Source organism: Scyliorhinus torazame, chromosome 5 (genome assembly GCF_047496885.1).
Source record: "Scyliorhinus torazame isolate Kashiwa2021f chromosome 5, sScyTor2.1, whole genome shotgun sequence".
Taxonomy (NCBI): Eukaryota; Metazoa; Chordata; class Chondrichthyes; order Carcharhiniformes; family Scyliorhinidae; genus Scyliorhinus; species Scyliorhinus torazame.
The window spans coordinates 218,918,984-218,934,089 of NC_092711.1; the positions used below are offsets into that span (position 1 = coordinate 218,918,984).

Consider the following 15,106-nt stretch of genomic DNA (forward strand, 5'->3'; position numbering starts at 1 on the left):
TGTGGGATTCGCTGGCAAGGCCAGCACTTGTTGCCCATCTCTAATTGCACTTTAACTGCCATACCATTTCAGAGAGCAGTTAGGAGTCCATTTCTGTGGACCTGGAGTCGCATGTAGGCCAGACCAGGAAGGATGGCAGATTTTCTTTCCTAAAGAATGCGTGTGTGCAGATGGTCACCATTACTGAGACTAATTTATTAACAGAATTCAAATTCCACCAGCTGCTGTGGTGGAATTTGAATCCATGTGCCCAGAGCATTAATGGGCCTCTGGTTTACTAGTCCAGTGACATTATCACTACCATTTCCCTCTCTGAAAAGGAATTTGCAATTTTATGGTCAAGGCTTAGAACACATGTCTGCATCTTGAGCCAGCCTCCCTGAACAGGCGCCGGAATGTGGCGACTTGGGGCTTTTCACAGTAACTTCATTTGAAGCCTACTTGTGACAATAAGTGATTTTCATTGGCAGACTGCACTCTTCACTTTGCATACATCCATTGGATAGTCCTAATGGATCTCTACATTTTTGCAGTATTATCTTCAAAAATAGAAAGATTACTAAAATCGGACCTTAGCCATGGCTCAATTGATAATCATCCTCCTAACGCAGAAGATTGTGGGTTCCAGTCCACTCCAAGCACTTGAGCACAAAAACCTATACTGGCAATTCGATGGAGGAATACTGTCTTTCAGATGAGATGTTTAAACTGAGGCCTTCTGCTCCATCAGAGGAAGTGAAAGATGGCATGGTATTACTGGGAGAATAACACCCTGGTGCCAACATTTATTTCTTGACCAGCATTACTAAAACAGATTACTTGGTCATCATGTCATTGCTGTTTGGGTGTAATTTGGCTGCCATGCTTCCTATATTACATTGCCATTAATTTCAAAAGTCCTTAATGGACGGAGTTCTTTGGGGTGCCCCGAGGTTATGAAACAAACTTTATATGTTGCAAATTTGTTCTTCAGTTAATAGAATTCTCCCTGCTCAGAAGGGAACAGTTTACATTGTCGGTATTGCAAAGTCATGGTCAGAACATGTGAAATCTGGAGATAACTATCCAACTGGATAGTAAGCTGACCACATCAGGCGATAACTATCGAATCAGAATGGATAGTAAACTGACCACAGAATTTAAAAAAAAACAGATGATATTCAAGGTAGTTATTGAGATTGGCAAAAGGTGGTGATTCATGTTCCATATGGATTGGTGTTGCAAAGCATTGCTAGTCACTATTTCCAGAAACCACTGACTCAGGAATCAAAAGTACTGTACAGTAATTTGAAGGTGGCACAAATTGGCAGGGGGTGGAAGGTGGGCTATAGCTAATACACGGTACTGCAATACAATGCAGGAAGATATTAATAAACTTGCAAAATCTATGTATAGGTGATAAAATAATTCTGTATAGTTAAGCGTGAGGTGGTACATTTCGTAGGAAGGACGAGGCCACGTTGTCCTTCGGGAAAATAAGTGCCTAAATGAGATAGAGGGACCTCCGGTTCAGATGCATAAATCCCAGTGCAGATGCATAAATCCTTAGAAGTAGTCATGCAGTGTAGTAAGGCCATAATCAAGCAAAATACTCGGGTAGAATTGAAAAGGGAAGCTGTTTTCAACTTGTAGAGACCACGTTTGGGAGTGCTGTATTTCAGAAAGAATATGGAGAAGAGAAGATGGCTGGGGTGACCTAAAAGAGGTCTATAAGGTTATGAAAGAATTTGAATAAAGGTAGAGAAGATTACATTTTCAGGCAAGACCAGAACTAAGTGTCATAAATATAAGATGGTTGCTACTAAATCTAATGGAAATACAGGGGAAGCCTTTTTTACCCAGAGGGTGTTAGAATGTGGCACTTGCGAGCAAAAGGAGTAGTTGAGAAGTCTAGCATAGATGCACTGAAGGGAAACTATATAAACACGAGGGGGAAAGGAGTAGGAGGATGGTGTTGATTGGGCTAGATGAAGTAGTGTGCAACAAAGCTCATCTGGAGTCTCAACACTGGCCTGAGCCAGTTGGACTAAATGGTATATTTATGTGTTGTAAATGTGTACTGCTATGTTCTGTTAATATTGGCAAGTTCTTTTGTAATCAAAATCTGACCTAATCCTATCGACCATGATGAGAGGAAGCAGGAGCTTTTCTGAAAGACTCAGCAGAAAGGAAGATTTTTTTCTATATGTTATGAATAAGTCAAAATGAAAGTTAATGTATATGAGTGTAGAGGGAGAATTGTTACTTGAAGAGAAAATCCACCCAAAGTGTAAACCAATGTTTTTAAGATTTTGGTTGTCATTTTAGGTTATCTATTTTCGCCAAGGGCATGAAGCATATGTGAAGGCTGTTAAAAAAGCAAAAGTCTACAGCGTAAACCTTCAGAAGCAACCATGGATCAAATTAGAACTCCGGGTGAGTGTGGCTGTTTACAAAAATAGCTGCCATATATACTCTAGTGTAAGACAACTTGTTCTTCCCCCTCCAATTAAACCTATTTTTAAAAAAAAGAAAGAAATCAGTGGCATAAGTTTAAGATATAACTTTTATTTATAACCAGCAGCTATCCTTTCGTATCAGCTGGTTGATATCGCAACTATATTTTCCTTTTTCTCTTGTATTTTGTGGTTTAACAGCAGCAATTAGTTAATGTGATATTCACCTACAGAAACTATGGAGCTTTCAAAATTTCAGATTTGGTGATTTTGGGATCGGGGTGGGGGGGGGGGGGAAACGGTCGCAGGTTGATGATTTCCAATCATTAGAACCCAGTAATTTTAAACTTGAGCTGCCAATCAAAAATATATTTTGACAAAGTTACAAATAACAAATGTTAATACTTAATGACTTGATTCCTTCTTTGGGCACCAGTTTCTGACGAGCTAATTGCAGCAATTTCTTTAAGTTGAAGAGCTTTTTTTTAAAAACCCACGATATATTTAAGTTAGGGAAATGTTTTCAGAAGCAGATTACCCTTTCATGATCACATACATCTTCATGATGTTGCAGGAAAAATGATAGGGTGTCTAAAATTTCTTTAGTACTGTTTTTGATTGAACTCTTGGAGCTTATCTCTGCTAATTGTCCATTTTTCATATTTGTTTCAAAAATCCATAGGAACAAGAAATTGTAAAAGTTGTTGGGATCAAGTATGAAGTTGGGCCACCTACATTATGCTGTCTGAAGCTTTCTCTTTTAGACCCCAACAATGGCAAAATGACTGGAGAGTCATTCTCCGTTAAGTAAGTAGCTCTTCCTATTTTAGGCTGTTACGTTTCTGGTAGTGGTAACCACCCCACCCACATGATGACACTTGAGAATGTAGTGAGAATGTTTGTTGCCACTCATCAACCTAAACCTGAATGCTGTCCAGGTTTCACTGCATGCAAACATAGACAGCAGTCTGAGGAGTTTTGAATGTTTGAGAATGCTGTAATCATCAGCAAATATCCCCTCTTCTGACCTTTATTGATGAAGCAGCTGAAGATGGTTGGCCTCGGACACTATCCTGAGGAACACGATTTATCTTCTAGCACTGAAAGATTGGCCTCCAACAAACACAACCATCTTCCTTTTGTGTTGAGTGTGGCTGCAACCATTGGTGAGTTTCCCCCTGATTCCCATTGACTTCAATTTTACTAGTGCTACTTGATGTCTCACTTAGTCAAATGTTGCTTTGATGTTCAGTACTTCATCTCATTCACCTCTGGAATTAAGCTCTTTTGGAGAAGCTGTGATTTTTTTAATAAACCATATGCATATATCCAATTATATTTGGCAAGGAGGGAGTGACTGCGGGGAGGCGGTGGCATAACGGTATTGTCACTGGACTAGTGAACCAGAGTAATGCTCTGGGGACCCAGATTCAAATCCCGCTAGATGGTGAAATTTGAATAAAAATAAAAATCTGCAATTTAAAGTCTAATGATGATCATGAAACCATTGCCGATTGTCCTAAAATCTCATTTTGGTTCATGGTTCATTCATGTCCTTTAGGGAAGGAAATCTGCCGTCCTTGCTTGGTCTGGCCTACATGTGACTCCAGACCCACAACATTGCGGTTGACTCGTAACTGCCCCATCAGGGGCAATTAGGGATGGGCAGCAAATGCTTGCACAGCCAGCGACGTCCATGTCCCATGGACGAATTTAAAAAAAAACATAGCTGTGACTGAGATGTTGCCCTCTTCGCATTGTAGGATGTTCGTTTGCAACGATAGTTCTCTCCATGATGCTAAGTGTTTGTTATCAAAACATCACAAACTGCACTTATCTGCAATAATTTAATTTGTGACTAATACTTTTTTAAACCATTTCCACTGGGGAAATTTGGGACAGCACGGTAGCACAGTGGTTAGCCCTATGGCTTCACAGCGCCAGGGTCCCAGGTTCGATTCCCCGTTGGGTCACTGTCTGTGCGGAGTCTGCACGTTCTCCCCATGTCTGCGTGGGTTTCTTCCAGGTGCTCCGGTTTCCTCCCACAGCCCAAAGACGTGCAGGTTAGATGGGTTGGACATGCTAAATTGCCCTTAGTGCCCAAAAAGGTTAGATGGGGTTATTAGGTTACGGGGATAAGGTGGAAGTGAGGGCTGAAGTGGGTCGGTGCAGACTTGATGGGCTGAATGGCCTTCTGAACTGGTATGTTCTATAAATTCTCTTTCTATGTGTTTTTCAATTTGCAAAATTATTCCGATTTTCATTCAATGCAGCATCTTAAGTAGCTGCAAGATTCAGAATGTGACCGCAGATTGGTTTTACGTTATGATAATGTAGAAGTGGCCAAAGCTATTTTTTCATGTCAACTAGCCGCTAGTTCAAAATCTATGGGGCTGCGGAGAAATTAAGTGAATATAGCCATTCTTTTGACTCCTTTAGCCATCTCCCAATTAACCTGTAAGAGAAAAAATAGTTGTTATCCATAGATAGTATAATATGAAGGTACTTTTAAATTACCAATTAACATCAAGCTACCTAAATAAGAGGGTGAATTCAATCAGATTTTTAAATTATTTGTTCATGAGGGAATGTACTCCATGTGGTGTAGGTAGTACCCACAGAGCTGTTTGGTCGGGAATTCAATCATTTTGACCCAGCAACAGTGGAAGGAATGGCAGTATTGTGCCGAATCAGGATGTCATGTGAACTTAGAAGTGGTGTTGCAACACCAGGTTAAAGTCCAACAGGATTGTTTCAAACACTAGCTTTCGGAGCACTGCTCCTTCCTCCGGTGAGCAGTGCTCCGAAAGCTAGTGTTTGAAACAAACCTGTTGGACTTTAACCTGGTGTTGTAAGACTTCTTACTGTGCTCACCCCAGTCCAATGCCGGCATCTCCACATCATAGAAGTGATGGTGTTCCCTCGCACCTACTGCCCTTGTCCTTCTCGATGCTCAAGGTCGTCGGTTTGGAAGGTTCTGTTGAAGGAGACTTGGTGAGCTGCTGCAGTGCATTTTGTGGCTGATGCACAATGCTGCCTCTGTATGCCAGTGGTGGAGGGAGTGAATGTTAAAGAAGATGGATGGAGTGCCTAGCAAGTGAGCTGCTTTGTCCTGGAAGATGTCATGCTTTGAGTATTGTTGAAACTGCACTCTTTCAGGCATTTTCAGAGTATTCCATCACACTCTTATGCTTTGTAGATCGTGGACAGACTTTGGGAGGGGGGGGAGCAGGAGGTGAAACCATCTCTGCAAAATTCCCAACCTCAGATCTACTCTTGTAGCCACAGTATTTACGTAGCTGGTCCATAGTAAGCCCAGGATGATGTTAGTGGGGGGCCAGCTATGGCAATGTCCTTGAATGTCAGTGGAAGATGGTTAGATGTTCTCTAGTTGTAAATTATCATTATGTGCCATTGTGTGGCATGAATGTTACTTACACTTATTAACTCAATGCAGAATATTGTTCAGGTAATGCTGCATTTGGACACACTGTTTCAGTATCTATGGAGTCACAAATAGGGCTCAACATCTTGCAATTATCAGCGAGCATCCCCACTTCTGACCTTATGGAAAGGAAGATCATTGATAAAGCAGCTGAGATGGTTGGACCTGGAACACTACCCTGACGGATTCCTGCATTGATGTCAGGGAACTGAGACCTCCAAAACTATGTGTGCTAGCTTTGACTGAACCACATTTTGACTCGACCACAGAGTTTTCTACCTGATTCCTATTGACTCCAGTTTTGCTGTGGCTCCTTGATGCCACGCTGAGTCAAATTCTGCTTTGATGTCAAAGGCAGTCAGTCTCGCCTTGCATTGAGTTCAGCTTTGTTGTCAATGTTTGGACCAAGGCTATAATGAGATCAGGAGCTGAGCGACGCTGATGCAACCACACTGAACATCAGTGAGCAAGTGCTGCTTGATAGCTCTGTGGTTGACCCCGTCCATCATCATTGATGAGCAAGAGGAGATTGGGTGATAAATGGTCAGATTGGATTTGTCCTGCTTTTTATGCACAGGACATAGCTAGGCAATTTTCTACATTGGCATGTAGACACCAATGTTGTACTGGAACAGTGTGGCTCAGAATACTGCTAGTTCTGGATCACAAGTATTCAGTACTGTTACCGTAGCCTCTGCAGGGCCCGTAGCCTCTGCAGGGCTCATTTGTTAACCTGTTCAGTGAATCAAATTGGTTGAAGATTGGCATCTTGTGATGCTGGGGTCTTCAGGAGGAGACCGAGATGGATTATCCACCCGGCACTTCTGGCTGAAGGTGGTTACAAATACTTAAACCCTTGGGAATATTTGTGGAGCAGTTGTTTAATTGTCTGGCACCATTCACGACCTGGATGCAGAGTGTAGATCTGATCCATTGGTCGTGGGATCACTTGGCTCTGTCTACTTCACTCTGTTTGGCATGAAAATGGTTCTGTGTTGGAATTTGACCAGGTTCACCTTACTTCACTCTTCTTGAACCTGGTTGATCCCCTGGCTTGCTGGTTATAGTAGAGTGGAGGAGAGGTTACAGATTGTGGTTGAATGCATTTCTGCTGCTGAAGCCCACAGCACCTCATGAAATGAATGCCCGGTTTTGAGTTGCTAAATCTGGTGGTAGTGCCATACAATACAATGGAGGTATGCTCAATGGGAAGACGATAGCTCAAGAACAGCTAGAATTTAACTATGATCAAGTTAAACTCCTGAATTAAACTGTGGCGAAAAGGTTCTACAGATCCTGTTTTCCGCAGTTTTATCCTATGTGTTTGTGCAGTCGTGTCTGACAGCAGGTTGGGGAAGAGGAAGGGAACAATAGCTCATGATGCAACTACTTTCTCTTCCCTCGGTTCCCCATTCATTGTCAATTCCGTAGAGCCAGTTTGGATGTTAAATTGTTCTGAATTAGACAAAAAATATTATTTTGGATTAATTTTTAAGTGTCTGATTGTTGTGACCTTTTGGTGGTCTTACAAAATATCTTTAAATTTTACAGATACCATGATATGCCAGATGTCATTGACTTTTTAGTGTTGCGGCAATTTTATGAAGAAGCAAAAAAGAGAAACTGGCAAGTTGGTGAGTTTTCCTCCCTAGGATTCCTATTATTAGTTTGGGATTTTCTAGCTTTAAGATATTTCATATTTCTTTCTTTACAAAAATGCATTTTTTTAAATGACCTTTGATAGTTACAATAAAGTCCCAGTTTTTCCAAAACGGCACTGATTTGAATCTATAATCAGCTAAGTAGTCTTATAACATTGAAACAAACGACATATCCAGTAGTAATATTGCTGATCGTGAATTGGAAGGTACTCTTAATAATGGGGCTGTTTATTCCATGAGAAGGAAAATACCTGACACGGTATTCGCTGCAGCCTCCGTGATTCTCCGCCTCCACTGGGGAATTCACTTGTGCTTTTTGAAATCTGGAAACCGACCGCGAAGCCGATACGTGAGAGAGAGGAGGAAGGGCATGGAGAGCCGCGACAGTGGGCTGCCGGTCATGACACCGGGCTGGGGTGGGAGAGAAACAGGACGCTTGGCCCAGGTGACCCCCACGGGACTGGGGCGGTGTCCAGGCGCATACCGCCATTGCTGTGGCCTACTAGGCAGCCATCTTGCTGCGCACCCCATTGACCACCCACCTTGGGCTCTGGTTCTGCAGAGTGCCACCAGCCACCCCAGCTCCCACCCTCAGCCATGCCACTTCCTCTTCCCCTATCCCCAAACCCACTGGCGGGATATCATACCCATGGGCAGTGCTAACGGTAGCCCTGCAGGGGGATGCTGGACTGGGGCTGCGGAGCGTACCGCTGGCAAGGGCAGCACCAGCCTTGCAGCAGTGACGGCGCAGGGGCCAAAGGCCCCCAGGGGGGCATTGGGCATGATAGGGCCAGGGGAGGGGTCATTTGGGTGGGGGGGGGACCACGCGGGGGCAGGGTCTGCAGTGCCAATCGGAGCCACAATGTAGCCCCGATTGGACCTGGTTGGAAGTACGCAGCATGCTAACCTGTTGGCCTTTCATCCTCTGCAGACTATGGATATTGGAATATAACCAGAAATGGTGGCATTCCTCCTCGTCGCTGCAACCTGGGGGAGGGGCGGGAAGGAGGGGGAGATGCACTGCGGCTGTATAGCTGGAGCTTCTAGAGGAGAAGAAAGCTGGGCCACAGAGCCTGTCCCTGAGGAAGAGACAGCCGCTGAGGATGGAGTGCCCAACATGCTGAGACGGAGGCGGTGCAAAGGAGGCGCTGTATGAAGCCTACTGTGTACTGGCAGTGCCCGTACTGGCAGCACCCGTTATTAGAGGACCTGTCGGACCGATCATGTGTCGAGGACTCCGGCTGAGCGGGGGAATAGAGCGACATATCTGCGGGATCATGGTGCACCTAGCACTGTGGGGGAATGGGGAACGACACCTGCTTCCGGTGGCTGTCAAAGTAACGGTCGCTCTGAACATCTACGCCACGGGGCCCTTCCAGGTGCTGAGTGAGGATCTGTCTGGAATCTCTGAGCTCAGTGCACAGGTGTATCCGCGCCTTCACAGAGGCCCAATATGCACAGTCAGCACAGTACATCCATTTCAATGTGGACCAAGCCTACCAGGATGCCTGGGCAGCAAGGTTCGCTGCCATCGGCAAGATGCCCCGGGTCCAGGGGGTGACCGATGGGCTGCATGTCACCCTGCGGCACCTTCAGATGACTGGGTGATCTTCACATCGGTTCCACTCGTTGCATGTGCAGCTGGTGTGACCATCAGATGCGCATCATACACGTCTGTGCCCGATAACTGAGCAGTGCATGACGCCTTCGGAGGTGGGGTGGGACGTTGGTTCATGGGCGATGGGGGTTATTCGCTGCGATCGTGGCTGATGGCTCCTACTCAGAGGCCACAGACAGATGGTGAGACCCACTACAATGACTCCCAGGTGCGTGATCTAATGGTGCCTCAGCATCCTGAAGATGTGGTTCTGCTCTGGAGCCCTCCAGTTTAGCTCAGGGAGGCCTGCTGCATCCTCCACAACATAGTGCAGCAGAGGGACGACATATTGGAGGAGGAGGAGGAGAATGAACGTCCATCATCACCCGACGAGGAGGGTGTGGGGGGAGGATGGCCAGGACATGGGGCCCAGGCAGGCAAGGGAGGCTGCAAACTCTGATCGTCCCCAGGTCGACACTGCCGGGGGGGGGACTGAAGAGGGGGAGAGAGAGAGAGAAAAAGAGAACATGAGAGAACTAGGCAGGAGTACGGACACCGCATCCCACATGCCCCTCTGCCTGCAGCCCACTCCGTGATGTTTCCCTGCGCACTACAGAGTGTGGGCCCTGGGTTGGCAATAACCGGGTATGGTCCATGGGATGGGGGATGATGACAACCTGCTCTGGGGTGAGCTCTGGCACCGCATCTGTTGACAACATCTGACTCCTGCCCATGGTAGCACTATCCACTGTTCATCTAGGTGATCCCTGCATGCGAGCTGACCATTCGAGCACATGATCCCATCGAACCCTGGGGTAGTGGAGGTGGGGAGAGTGTGAATGTCTGCCCGTTCCCCGTACCCTCTTGCAGTGCCATAGGGAACTGCAACTCAGTTGGGTCTCACTTCCTCTCCACATGCCGACCACGGGCCCGCCGACCCAAGTCCAGTGTCCTCTGCTCTGCTGCTGTGATGGGCAGCAAGTCCAGTGGTCCCCCTCCAGTCTTCTCCTCTCAGGGTAATCGATGGGCCGAAATGCCTCTTCAGCACTGTAGTAATTTGGTGATTCTGTGTGGGGTCGCCCGCCTCTCCTCCATGGTACGATAGCACAGTGGTTAGCATGGCCCTCCTCGTGTCTGCGTGGGTTTCCTCCGGGTGCTCCGATTTCCTCCCACTGTCCAAAGATGTGCAGGTTAGGTGGATTGGCCATGCTAAATTGCCCTTGGGTTAGATGGGGCTATGGGGCTATGGGGATAGTGTGGAGGTGTAGGCTTAAGTAAGTAGGGTTCTCTTCCAAGAGCCGGTGCAGACTCAATGGGCTGAATGACCTCCTTCTGCTCTGTAAATTCTGTGATTCTAGATCTCCAGTTCCACGTCTGTTAACTGTGGGGCTACGCCTCTTGCTACAATCTTGTTGGCTGGGATAGTGTGTGGGGAGTGAAGTGTGTATATGCGGCTGCAGCTTGTCAGCCTCCTGAGTGCCAACATGGACCTGGCGCATCCGACACCCTTATTCTCATTGGAATCGATTGTGTTCTCCGTGGCGCTGGTGCTAGCCCCTCGGTCACTGAATCAGTCCAGGTACGGCACCAGTTTTGTTGTTGTGAAAGTCCAGGAATTGTGCCCTGGGGTCAACACTTAGTCTCAGGTCAGAGAATCGACTGTCTGTGTTTCAATTGTAAATTTGGAGGGGATCTTGGAGTTTGGATCTTGGGATCTTAGATCCAGGGGAGCAGTGAGAGTTTGCTTCCTGGTGTCTGTTGACAAAGGGGTAGGTGGAGGGGCATGTGGGCACTGGTGGGAGGGGATGTGCCAGGCATGGCATATTAATATGTAACTTTCTATGAAATTACAAATATTAATTTCATTAATAGTCAGATGACCAAATGCTTGACCCAATAGTGGTGTTGGCTTATTGAGAAAAGAGGGTGGTAACAGTAGTTTAAAGGAGAGGAGCACAGTGCCTGGAGAAAACTGTTAACAATGCATGGGCTGGAGAAGTGAAGTTGATAGTTAGGAGTTTAGTTGACAGTATAGAGGAAGCAAGAGGTGGACCTCATGGACAAGATGAACTTGTGGAGGTATGGGGATATAGGAGACAAACTAGAGAAAGATGTTCAGGCTGGGGCAGGGAGAGCTTTAAAGAAAGTTTGGCTTGTGGATGGGAAGGAGATGGCCGAGGTAGCTGATGGGATAATCTTGATCTTGGTCATAGGTCCATGGACTCCTTGCACTTCTTGTTGGAGGTGAGAGTGGAGGAGACGAGAGTGGAGGAGACAAGTGAAAGAAGGGTTTAAGAAAGACTTTTCATTGGAGAAAGAAGCCTGGGGCTATATTTGCATTCAAAGATAGTGAGTGGTTTTAGCAGAGAGGATGTATAGTGCGTTATATGCTTCAATTCGGTCTACGGGGTGGATGGTTAAACCAGTTGTCCTCCATAAGCCTCCATGCCCCCTGAACTTAAGGGAGCAGACATGAAGGCTGTACCATGGAAGATGGCTGTCAATATAGTTTGGGAGTTTACACGGAGGGGGAAGATTTCTGGATGTTAAGAGAGTAATGAACTGTGAAGAGAGGAAAGATAAACAAGGTAGAGGTTGAAACCACGATTGGAAATCATTGACGCAGAGGCTGAGGGAGGAATTTGGTGTGAAAATGTTGATCATACTTGGAGAGTGGTAGAGGATGAGCTCTCCCTGCCCCTAGCCCAGAACATCTTTCTCTAGTCTGTCTCCTTTTTCCCCATACCTCTACAAGTTCATCTTGTCCATGAGGGATGAAACAAGGTGAGATGCTCAGCTGAGGAGAAAGTGCTGGAGGAGCAGGGCTTCAAGCCAAGGTGTGTCCTGTAGCAATTTTGTGCGGGTAAATGATGGAAAGCATAACCTGGGGCGGTGGATTCATTTTGGGAGACTGTCATCAAAATAAGGCCATGATGTCAATGCGATCATGTTAAATAACGGATGCACTGGGTGGGAAGGTTGGCAAGAGAGTCAGTGGCGTTGCTACCCACAATGATCCAGTGTGAGTGCCTTGATGTGCCCTTTGGAGGATGTGGAGGGAGTCACAGGAAGCTGTGTGAGTAAAGCCTGAGACAGCAGCAAGAGAGCAAGAATGTTGGATTTTAGATGGGTTGAGGGTAGGGAATCAGGACGACAAAATATCTGAGGAGATAAGTGAAAGGAGGCATGATAATAGACTGGGGTAAAGAGGAAAGAAGTAAAAGAACACTAAATTTAATTTTTTTTGGTACTGATACGTTCTGGAGAATGTTGAATAGACTACATGTCAATGTAGGACCTATAGTTGTGGACAATAAATATAAAGTTGAAAACTCAGCTTTTGGGATATAAAGTTGAAAACTCAGCTTTTGGGAGAAGCTTGGTGTCTTCAAGTAAAAGCTTTAATGAAGATAATAAAAGAGATTTAAAATACAGTTGACAATTTAAGTTATTGTAAAATGTATAATCATTAAGACCATATTTAGATATTAGAAATCGAAGAAATTTGAATGATTTGGTAGATCAAAGTAACTAGTGAAAGCTGGCAGAGCAGACTGATGACCGTCTCATCCACAATTGGAGAACCAGCGGGGAGCCCAATTGGCTACCGTGGGGCATTCCTCATGATTGAGGTAAGAGATGTTTACTGGCCACCAGAGGTTGACAGCTGTCCATTGTCGTCAGTAGAAGTGGTGGCAGCAATGCATCCACCAGAGGCCCAGGAATATCATGGGACCCCAGTTGAAAGGTGAAAGAGGGTGGGAATGGGCATTGTGGGAGAGAGGTCAGGGGGTTCACAGACAAGGGCAGGTGGGTGGCTTTCAGTGGCCTCTCCTTGCCAATGCCAGAGCCCTCAGTTAGGCACAAGAGTGCCTGATAATTAAGGACCACAACCACCGCCAAGAGGGTTTGCCCTTCCGAGGCCTTGGGAACGTGTGGCCACCTGGGGAACTTTGGGAATAATGCAAGCCAATTATCTCATTAATAAGCCTAATTGACATCATTACACCAGCCAGAAATCCTGCGTCTATTCCCTACGCCCTTCAACTTGATCAGGGTACGTTTTCCTGCCACCAGTAGACTGATGTGGAGCCTCTCCTGTGATAAGTTGGCCTTGCTGCCATGGTCCCTAGAGTGACAGGCTCTTATTAAATCCAGTCTGTCCTTTTTCTAATATGAATTTTATTAGCATGACACAGGAAGTAAGGCTGAGAGCTTGAAGTGTCTGCTAACATCAGTGACTTTTATGGTAAAGGTGCTGTATAAATATAATGTGCCAAGGTGCTTTAACAAGACCACTATAATACAAATATGATACCAAAACAACACTTGGAGGAAACATTGAGGGTGACGAGAGTGCAGAATGTACTCTCTGGGTGGGGGACTTCAGTGTCCATCACCAAGAGTGGCTTGGTAGCACCGCCACATCCAAGCTGGCCAGGTCCTAAAGGACATAGCTGCTAGAATGGGTCTTCGACAGGTGATGAGAGAACCACCAAGAGAGAAAAATATACTTTAACTCATCCTCACCAACCTGCCTGCCATAGATACACCTGTCCATGCCTGTTTCGGGAGGAGTGACCATTTCACATTCCTTGTGAAGATGAAGTGCAATCTTCACTTTGAGGATACTCGCGTTGTGTGGCACTACTGCCATGCTAAATGAGATAGACCTTGAACAGATCTAGCAACTCAAGACGGGACGTTCATGAGGCGCTGTGGAGCAGCAGCAACAGAATTATACACCGCCGCTCGGCATCGCCCCACCTCCACCGTTGTCACCAAGCCAGGGAATCAACCCTGATTCCGTAAAAAGCGCAGGTGGGCATGCCAGGAGCAACACCATGCATGTCTAAAAATGAGATGTCACCCTGGTTCAACGAACGCAGGATCATTTGAGTAAAACGCAGCAAGTGATAGAAAGAACTAAGCAATTCCACAACCAACGGATTATATCTAAGATCTGAAGTCCTGCCACATCCAGTCATGAATTAAACCATTAATTGGATGCCAGTATCACAGATTCCAGTATTTAGCCAGTTCGATTCCCTCCATGTGATAACAATTAAAGACACTGGATACTGCAAAGGCCCTGACGATATTCCAGCAAAATTACTGAAGATGTGCACTCCGGAACTTGCCGATGCAGCTATAACACTGGTATCTACCCAGCAATGTGCAAAATTTCCCAGGTATGTACACACAACAGGTCAAATTGACCAATTGCCACTCCCTCAGTCTACTCTCGGTCATCAGGGTGGAACGATGGCACAGTGGTTAGCACAACTGCCTCACAGCGCCACAGATCTGGGTTCAATTATAACCTTGCGTAACTGTGGATTCGTCCCATGTCTGCGTGGGTTTCCTCCGGTTTATCCCACAGTCCCAAGATGTGCAAGTTAGATGGATTGGTTATGGTAAATTGCTCCTAGGTGGAGTTACGGTGATAGTGTGGGGGATTCGGCCTAGGTAGGGTGCACTTTGAGGGTCGATGCAGACTTGATGGGCCGAATGGCCTCCTGCACTTGGTTAGCAACAACTGCTTCCTGATGCTCAGTTTGGATTCTGCCAAGGTCATTCAGCTCCTGACTTCATTACACTCTTGGTTCAAACATGGACAAAAGAGCTGAATTCCAGAGGTGAGGTGAGAGTGACTGCCCTGAAGGCAGCATTTGACCGAGTAAGGCAGCAAGAGACCTTCGCAAAACTGGAGTCAATGAGAAGTGGGGGAAAATCCTCTGCTGGTTGAAGTCATACCTGGCACAAAGAAAAATGGTTGTGGTGGTTGGAGGTCAATCATCTCTGTTCCTCAAGGCAGTGTCTGAGACCCAACAATCTTCAACTGTTGCTTCAGTGATCCTCCTTCCACCATGGGGCCAGAAGTGGGGATATTCACTGATGATCAGCACCGTTTGCAACAGCTTAGTTATTGAAACAGTCCACGTCCAAAAGCAGCAAGACTTGTACA

The 15,106-nt window shown here is 46.0% G+C and overlaps 1 protein-coding gene across 2 annotated transcripts in view; it reads left to right on the forward strand.

Moving 5' to 3' along the window:
- Nucleotides 1-15,106, forward strand: part of brwd3 (bromodomain and WD repeat domain containing 3) — a 137,223-nt gene that overhangs the window by 78,050 nt on the left and 44,067 nt on the right. For both annotated transcript variants that reach the window (XM_072505140.1, XM_072505139.1), the window contains exons 25-27: nt 2,308-2,415; nt 3,118-3,242; nt 7,432-7,514. In XM_072505140.1, coding sequence (XP_072361241.1) covers nt 2,308-2,415; nt 3,118-3,242; nt 7,432-7,514 — 316 coding nt within the window. The remainder of the gene's footprint in view (nt 1-2,307; nt 2,416-3,117; nt 3,243-7,431; nt 7,515-15,106) is intronic.